General features: G+C 44.5%; 1 protein-coding gene across 1 annotated transcript in view; it reads left to right on the forward strand.

Annotated features, from left to right (window-relative positions):
• The first annotated feature begins 3,186 nt into the window (after nt 1-3,186).
• ANKRD13A (ankyrin repeat domain 13A) overlaps nt 3,187-9,408 on the forward strand; it is a 38,617-nt gene continuing 32,395 nt past the window's right edge. Inside the window, exon 1 of the mRNA XM_023513238.1 lies at nt 3,187-3,470. Within this exon, the coding sequence (XP_023369006.1) occupies nt 3,375-3,470 (96 nt within the window). The 5' untranslated portion in view covers nt 3,187-3,374. The remainder of the gene's footprint in view (nt 3,471-9,408) is intronic.

The raw sequence follows: 9,408 nt of genomic DNA on the forward strand, positions 1-9,408 counted from the left end.
AAAAACTTTTATGTGGCCAGCAAAACTAAATATTTACTATCTGGCTAAATTTTGGGAAAATATGCTATCCCTGCTCTATAGTAAGCCCTCAATAAATAGTAGCTCATGTAATTATTAATGTTAGTATTATTTTCTAATTATTGATTTTTTTCATATACTTGGAATTTGAGAATAGGAACAGCTAACCTAGAGTAACAGAATGGTGTGAGGTAAACACAGTGAAATTAGGTTAATCAATGTGGAGGAGGAAAGAGATGTGATCCTGATATTAATGAATACTTAGTGATTGTGATACATGTAAATGCAACCGTGATCTCATTCAACAAATATTAGATGCCTATTGTGGGCCAGTGTATTTTTTTTTACTTAATTTTTATTAAATCATAACTGTATACATTTGTGGGGTACAATATGATGATTTAATGATACACAATGTGGAATGCTTAAATCAAACTAACATAACCATCACCTTATTTTTGTGGTAAGACATTTATAATATACTCTTAGCTGTTTTGAAATGTTCCCTTGTATTGTGTACATTAGGTGAAATCCAGCCAAACACTGGATCTAGCCTCCACTCACCCTCACTTTCCCCTCCCCTCTTCCTTCTTTCTTTCTGGACTATCTTTGTGTTTTATCATTCACATAAATGTGTGTTTATATATTGGTTTCATAATAATATTGAATACATGGGATACTTTTTTCCTCATTCTTGAGATACTTTACTAAGAAGAATATGTTCCATCTCCATCCAGGTAAACATAAAAGATTTAAAGTCTCCCTCTTTCTATGGCTGCATAGTATTCCATGGCCTACATATACCACAATTTGTTTATCTATTCAGGGTAGATGGGCATTTAGACTGCTTCCATGACTTGGCTATTGTGAATTAGGCTGCAATAAACATTCTGGTACAAAGGTCTTAAAATGATTTTTGTTCAGGGCCAGTGTTATTTTGGTTTCAGGTACTCAGCAATCAAAACAGATGTGGTCCCGGCCATTGTGGCATTTTCAAACTAATGAAATAGGAGAGATGTTTAATAAATATGGAATGATAAAGAGGAAGAAGATTAAGTTGTACAAGTCATCTGAGAAGAATGAGAAGTGCTGAAAGAGGCCTCAGAATCACTAGTCTTGGGCCCATCTCTCCAGTGTGATAAATATGTGTCAGGGAATAACCACATAATTCCCACCCACTCCATAGTTATGGATGCCATCCTGATGCTCTTGTATCCTGTTCTGGTTTGACAACTCACAGTTCTGGGCTCCACATCTGTGGTGAATGGATTAGGCCAGGATTCTTGAATACCTGTTGTTGTAGGCATCTGAAAAGTTGGATGTGCATAAGCAGAATAGGCAGAAGAAATGTATTCAGGATGTGCTGATTGACTTCCTGGCTATTAAGGAGGCATAGTACCTGTGGTTGAAACTCAAAGGATGAACTTTATTTTTGTGGAGTGTTCTAATCTGGATATTATGTATTAGTCCCTTCAGCCCTAACCCAAAATGTAAATGGCTACCTTAAAAATGACATACATGAACTAGATCACCACCATAGGTAGCTTTGCGTCATAACCTTAACCCCATTTGGAGTTCAGATAGAACAGTAGTTCTCAACTATGGGCAATTTTTCTTCCCAAGGGTTCCTTGCCAACGTCTAGAGATATGTTTCCAGGAGTGCTACTGGCAGTGAAAACTGCTCATCCTCCAAAGGACAACAAGGAAGGACAATTCCCACACAAGGAATTGTCCAATTCAAAATGTTCACAGTTGGCTTGGCGCCTGTGGCTCAAGCGGCTAAGGCGCCAGCCACATACACCTAAGGTGGCGGGTTCAAATCCCCAGCCCGGGCCCGCCAAACAACAATGATGGCTGCAACCAAAAAATGGCCAGGCGTTGTGGCAGGTGCCTGTAGTCCCAGCTACTTGGGAGGCTGAGGCAGGAGACTCGCTTGAGCCCAGGAGTTGGAGGTTGCTGTGAGCGTGATGCCATGGCACTCTACCTAGGGGGATAGCTTGAGGCTCCGTCTCAAAAAAAAAAACCCAAAATGTTCAGTTTAAGAACTGTGAACTGAGATATAACTTTCCCTATTGGGTATATATATATATATAGAGAGAGAGAGAGAGAGAGTTTCACTATGTTGCCCTTGGTAGAGCGCTGTGTCATCACAGCTCACAGCAACCTCAAACTCTTGGGCTTAAGTGATTCTCTTGCCTCATCCTCCTGAGTAGCTGGGACTACAGGCGCCCACCACAACCCCCAGCTATTTTTTTGTTGTGGTTGCTACTGTTTGGCAGGCCTGGGCTGGGTTCAAACCTGCCAGCCCCGGTGCCCCAGCCAGCACCCTGGCCGCTGAGTGCCAAGGTATTGTGCAAATATTGTACTGGAAGCTACTTCTCCGAGATTTAGAGCGCCTTCTTTAAAATTGTTTTGGTGTTGGGCGGCAGGGTAGCTCACACCTGTAATCCTACCATTCTGGGAGGCCGAGGCAGGTGCATTGCTTGAGCTCACCAGTTACAGACTAGTCTGAGCAAGAGCGAGACTTAACGAAAAAGTCTTTACTAATAGAAAAACTGAGGCAAGAGGATCTCTTGAGCCCTAGAGTTGAACGTTGTTGTGAGCTATGATGAAGCCATGGCACTCTACCTACCCAGGACAACAGCTTCAGGCTCTGTCCCGCCGCCCTCCCAAACTGTTTTTGTTGTTGCCCACTTCCAAAATGGTTACGAAGATTTGCCCTGATCCAAAAAGGCAGCCGGGGAGTCAGTAGCCGGAATGGGAATGGTTTAGTCCAGGTCCTTGTTGTCCCCCCCTGGCTGTGAGGCCAATGGAAGCGGCCCGGTTGTGGACCCAACCACCTAAGGTGGCCGGAGCAGGGGGAAAGAAGCTGGTGACAGGTAGACCGAGTTCTCCACGTCGAGATTCTTGGCCACCAGAAAGAGCTAAAGCTCTGCTTTGTGGGTTTAAATGAGTTTCCCGGAGTAAGTCCGAGGTGGGTGGGGTGGGGAGGATTCCGGGCTGGGTGCCTGGAGTTCGCCTCCTCCCGCCGCGGCGTGTGCTGGTTCGCCCCGCGCACTTCCCTGTTTGGGGCAGTTCGGTCAGCAAAAGTCGGTTCGCGAGCTGTCAGCGCGGGCGGGAGAGCGGCGGGGCGCGGGGTGGGCGCGGCCGTCCCGGAGCCGGCCCGCGACCCCGGACTTTCCGCGCGCCCCGCTCCCTGCCCGCTAGGCCGTCCGGCCGCGTACCGCGCCCCTCGCTCGCTCACCTCGTTCTCTCGCTCGCTGGCCGCCGTGCGGGCCGGGCGGGCGCCGGAGACCCCGCCGGGGCCGAGGTTTCTGGCGGGCGGGAGGCGAGGGCCCGGCTGCGGCCTCCTCGAAATGTCCTCCGTCTGCGACGCCAGCAGCCACTTCCCCCTGCACCTCCTGGTGTGGAACAACGACTACCGGCAGCTGGAGAAGGAGCTGCGGGGGCAGGTGAGGGGCGGGGCGGAGGTCGGTCCCCAGCGGGGACGGGGCAGTGGGGGATCATTTCGCCTTCTTGAGCCCATTTCCAGTCCTCTGCCACCAGAGTCCCCAGGCCCCTTCACCTCTGGAGTCGTGGGACAGTAACGATAATAGGACATGTATCGAGTGCTTACTGTACCCCGGACTTTTCCTACATCATCCGTCTTAACCTTTCTAGTAACGCCCGGGGGTAGGTACTGTTAATATTCCACTTGACAGAGAAGGAAACTGAGCCCGGAGAGATTGTGTGCCTTGTGCGAGGACCGGCCAGCTAATAAATACCAAGTGTGGCTTTTAACTGAGGCCACCTGGCTCCAGAGTGCATCGTTGGGCTCAGTGACTTAAGGACAGCCCTCACTCCTCGTTGTAAGGAAGGGCTTGGTTGGTTTTGGAGTCCAGGTTCTAACTGGTCCTTTGACCTTGAGCAAGTCGGTTTCCTTCTCTGGACTGCAGTAACTTATCTGTAGAATGAGGATGTTTACTGATGTGGGTAAAACCAGTACTTTCACTGCTTTAATAGGTCTGCGGTGAGGTTCAGGAATCAGCATTTTAAGAAACTCCTCAGTCTGATAAATAGTAAAGTTTGAGAATCACGCATCCTCCATCTCCTTAAAATCCCTTCCTGTTTTCAAGTGCTGTGGTTCTTTTTCTTTAATTTATTGCCATCTGTTTAAAGCAGTCTTCTCAGTTGGAAGTAATTCCCCGCCCCCATTTGGCAATGTATGGACAAGGGAGGAGTGGGTGCTACTGGGAGTGGGTAGAGGCCAGAGATGCTGGTCAACATTCTACAGTGCACAAAAAAAGCCTCCCACAATAAAGAATTATCTGGCCCCCAAAGTCAACAGTGTTTTGGTGGAGGAACCCTGCTTTGAAAGAATCCCAATAATTCTGGGTGGTATTGGTGCCCTCAGGTTACAGACTACCAAATTTAGGATGAGGATTTGTAAGTACCTCTGAAATCTGGTTTAATTGTTCCTGTTGGTTTCATTCATTGTATCCAGTGTGTTAAAGACCTGGTTTTTGAATGTCTCAAAATTAACCCTGTAATTCTCAAGATATTTTAGGCTGGCAGTGGTTCTCACCTATAATCCTAGCAGTCTAGGAGACTGAAGCAGGAGGATCCCTTGAGCTCTGGGAGCCTGAGGGCAACTACTTAAGAGTTAAGGAGATATGGTACATGCCCCCAGACTAAATGATTCACCATTAGGCATTCCAGTATACCTGATAATTTAATTCCTTTTCTATTACTAGACATGGCTCAGAGGAGATCCTCCATTTTACTTTTAGCTCTATCTCTAAGCTTCACCTGAGACACTTTGAAAATGACTAATTCTGGTTTTAATATGTCTACTGCTTTTTGTCTCTACACTTCAGTATTGTGGCTGCCCAGTTTGTGAAATGTTGAGAGAAAGTACAACAAAAGTCACATAATGAAAATACTATTTTTTATTTTATTTTTATTTATTTATTTTTTTGAGACAGAGTCTTAGTCGCCTTCAGTAGAGTGCTGTTGCGTCACAGCTCACAGCAACCTCAAACTCTTGGGCTGAAGCAATTCTCTTGCCTCAGCCTCCCAAGTAGCTGCACTACAGTTGCCCACCACAATGCCTGGCTATATTTTTGTTGTTGTTGTTGCAGTTGTCATTGCTTAGCTGTCTCCGGCCAGGTTTGAACCTGCCAGCCTTAGGGTATGTGACTGGAGCTGTAACCACTGTGCTATGGGCACCGAGCCATGAAAATGCTATTTAGTAGAGAATTTCATCATCATTAAACTATATGTTCTTTCAATATAGCGGCCACCTTTTATTTGTTAGAGGGGAATAAAGGAGTTTAAAAGTTTGACAAGACAAGAACAAAGAAAGTCTTGATATATAATCTAAAGTGTGGCATAGTTGAGTTATCTCTTTTTCCTGCAAGTTGTGATAGAAGTGTTCATGAGGAGTTCTTTGCACCATTTACCTTGAAACGTTAAGGACATTTGTGATTAGGGAAGTGTAATTTAGCAGCAGATTTTCCTAGAGTAAATTGGTCCTTCATGCCTTTGACTATCAGGAGGGTCAGGGAAGAATATTATACTTGCTAATTATTTGGTTTTATTTTATTAGTTATTACTTTGAAAAACAAACAGCTGAAGTGTATTCCTCAGGAAGGTCTTGACTGTGGAAACTTGGCATTCATGACCACATAATCCAAGTTCAGTCCCCAAACTTTGCTATTAAGGAGATACAGACAGGGATATCTTTCAAATGTGCAGTTGCTTGAAAGTAGTTTAATGCTTTACTGTCACTGTCTTGAAATTCTTTAGTATCTTTGAATAAGGGGCCCTTGCATTTGGGTTTTTTCACTGGGTCCTGCAGATTAGATAACTAGTTCAGGGTCAAGAAGGTGATAACTAATATCATTAAAATACAGGGCAGGAAATATTTTGTAGCTTTCACATTTACTGAGTTTCTTTGTTGATTATGAAATAGCCACCCACCTCTGTGGCACAGAGGCAGTTAGGTTTAATGCCAACAGTAATGCTGCTTAGCTTGTGAGCTAGGGCATGTCACTTACCTTAGCCGAATTGTTTCATCACTTGTACAAATGGGGAGAGTAGCACTGAAAGATTATTATGTTGCCAGGCGCTGTACTCAAGCCTTAAGTGTAGTCTTAGAGATTTGATGATGGATGGGTGGTTCTATGATGCCCATCTTGCAGATGAGGAGACTGATGTGAAGAGAGGGTCACTTGCAGTCATCGCAAGTGCCTGAGATAGGATTTCAATCCAGAAAGAAGTTGAAGTCTGTCCAAATCCTGTATTTTTTGGTTTTTTTTTGAGACAGAGTCTCACTTTGTTCCCCTAGGTGCTGTGGCGTCATAGCTCACAGCAACCTCAAACTCTTGGGGCTCAAGTGATTTCTCTTGCCTCAGCCTCCCAAGTAGCTGGGACTACAGGTGCCTGCCACAGTGCCTGGCTATTTATTTATTTATTTATTTGCAGTTTTTGGCCAGGGCCGTGTTTGAACCCACCACCTCCAGTATATGGGGCTGGTACCCTACTCCCTTAAGCCACCAGCGCCACCCTGCCTGGCTATTTTTTTAGAGACAAGGTCTTGCTTTGGCTCAGGCTGGTTTTGAACCCATGAGCTCAGGCAGTCCACCTGCCTTGGCCTCCTAAGTGCTGAGACTACAGGTGTAAGCCACTATGCCCTGCCATATCCTATATTCTTAACCCCTCCACTGTATGTCTTTCAGGAAAAATGCCTCCATTTCAGGTTTGTGGAGAATAAGGAAGATAATGGACCTGAATGTGCAGGCACATAAGTTAATGGGAGTAATGCCATTTACTAGTAGTTGCTGCTATTATTATTATAATCATCATTTATAAACCTGGGAATTGCACTTCTTTTACTCATGTTACATTTCTTCTGCAAGGAACATGTACTGGTTGCACAGTTAAGAACAAAAAATTGCTATCACCCCAACAATAATGCAGGCTGGATCCCTTCTTGTCTTCTTTGCCTATGAGTTTCTGCTGCCCATTCCTTCATTCCTCCTATCACACAAGTGTGACTCAAAGCATGCACACTGGTAGCTGTAAGGATTTTATTTCGCTCCAGGAACAGCAGCATACAAAGTCTCAAGTTTACCCAATGAAGAGGACTGAGTATGTGTGAGGCAGCCCAACCCTGTAGCCATGCTACCAGCCAGCATTTGTGTACCTTTGCCAGCCAGGAGATTGTTTCAAGCCTTCGTTTGCTTGGCAGAAATAAAGTGCCTCTTAACCCATCAGCTCTTTAATGTTCAGTGAAGCCTTGAAGTTGGTTGTTGAAATTGAAACTGTTTGTGTTCTGGTTATGTCATTTGTCACTTAGCTAAGAAAGGTCTGTTAAACTCCTTTGGCCTTCTTACTAACTCTGGGAAAATGACTGAACCCCTAAGGGGGTACTTGCAGAGGTGACTCAGTTCACTGTAGACAGGGTAGGGAAAGCCCTGTGACTGTGTGAGGCGGAAGGTGGCCGATGAGCCCTGACTGTAAAGCTCGCTCCCCTCCAGCCCCTGCCTGCCATAAGAGGTGAAAGGACAGCATCTAGGCATGAGGAAGAAGACCTTCCAGGCAGCAGTAAGCCTAGAGCCTGAGGCCCACCTTGTGGTTCTCACAACCTGGGGCAGGCCAGGTAAGGCCACTGGGCATGTTTAAGTTGGTGCCCATTGGCTGGAGGCCAGTGATGAGCCAGGGCTGGGTGTGTCAGATGAAGATCCTAGAGCCTGCTCTCAGAGTTGGGGATATAGGCCCAGCATAGGAAACTGGTCTCTAGATACCTTTTCCTGCTTGACTTAGAGTGGTTATGGGGGCCACAGCTGCTGAAGACCAAGGCAGTCTAAGAGTGAAGAGGAATGGGAGGGTCTACTTTTTTGAGAGAAAAGGGAGTTAGCAGCCTTTTGCTAAAGGCCGCCCATCCCATTGAGATCTGTGATGGTTTGTGAAGCCCTTACCATGTGCTAGGTACTGAGGAGGTTGATAACTCAACTGAGACTTGTGAGGAATCTGGAGGTGGGGTGGGAATCTGTTGTCTGGTCTACAGCCTTCTCTCCAAGATGGTAAAGAAGGCTTTTGAGCAAAAAAAGTCAATGAGCTTCAGTTACCAAATAGGAAGTTGTCTTGGGGATACTCATAGTTAAAAGGGGTGGGTGTTTTAATTTTGATACAGCTCATGGGTAAAGAAACTTAAAGGAAGAACCTAAAGGATTAGCCTCAAAAACGAATTCTAGTTAAATTCTAAAAACCATACTCTCTGACCATTTGTTGAAGATCCAGAGCCCCACTGTTGAGTGTAATGAAATTTGAACAATCCCTTTTAGGAAGAAAGTGACAGCTTTTGTGAAACTACATGGCGTGGGTGTGTGAAAATGAGAGCTAACTCTTCTTAGCACTTACTGTGGTGTCAACCATCATGCTAAGTTAAGGCCTTTACCCTTGAAAGAACTGTAAGGTAGGTGTCTTTTATTGTTCCCATTTTACAATTGAGCAAACCGAAGCTCAGGAAAAATTAAGCAACTTGTCAAACATTATGCGGGTGATAGATTAGTTTTATGTATTACATATAAACACACACACTAATTTTTTTTTAAGAAAACATCTTTATTGAGATATAGTTCACTTTTCAGTCTACCCATTTAAAGTATACTATTCCATGGTTCTTAGTATGTTTGCTGAATTGTGCCACTATCACCACTGTCAAATTCCAGAACGTTTTCATCACCCAAAAAGAAACCCCAAACTCCTAGTAGTCACTTCTCATTTCTCTCTAACCCTTTCAGCCCTAGTCAGCCACTCATCTACTTTCTGTCTCTATAGATTTCATACAAACATAATCATATGATATGCGGCCTTTTGTGCCTGGCTTCTTTCACTTAGCATCCTGTTTTCAAGGCTCATCCACGTTGTGCTTTCTTCATTTTTCATCAGTACTTTCTTAATTTTTATGACTGAATATATTCCATTGTATGGAAATACTATATTTTGTTTATTCATTTGTCAGTTGATGGACATTTGGGTTGTTTCCATTTTTTGGCTATTACGAATAATTTTCCTACGCATGTTTGTAAGTTTTTTTGGATGGGTGTATGTTTCATATTTCTTGGGTATATACCTTGGAGAGAAATTGGTAAGTACATATGCTTATTTGATTGCTGTAGCTTTGTGTACTAAGTTTTGAAATTGGCAAGTGTGAGTTCTTGGACTTTGCTCTTCTTTTTAAGATGGCCATTCTAGTTTTTTGCATTTCTTTTTTTTTTTTTAGAGACAGAGTCTCACTTTGTTGTCCTTGGTAGAGTGCTATGGCATCACAGCTCACAGCAACCTCCAGCTCTTGGGCTTACTCGATTCTCTTGCCTCAGCCTCCCAAGTAGCTGGGACTATAGG

This window comes from Otolemur garnettii, unplaced genomic scaffold (genome assembly GCF_000181295.1).
Source record: "Otolemur garnettii isolate 467f Iridium unplaced genomic scaffold, OtoGar3 scaffold00038, whole genome shotgun sequence".
Classification (NCBI taxonomy): domain Eukaryota; kingdom Metazoa; phylum Chordata; class Mammalia; order Primates; family Galagidae; genus Otolemur; species Otolemur garnettii.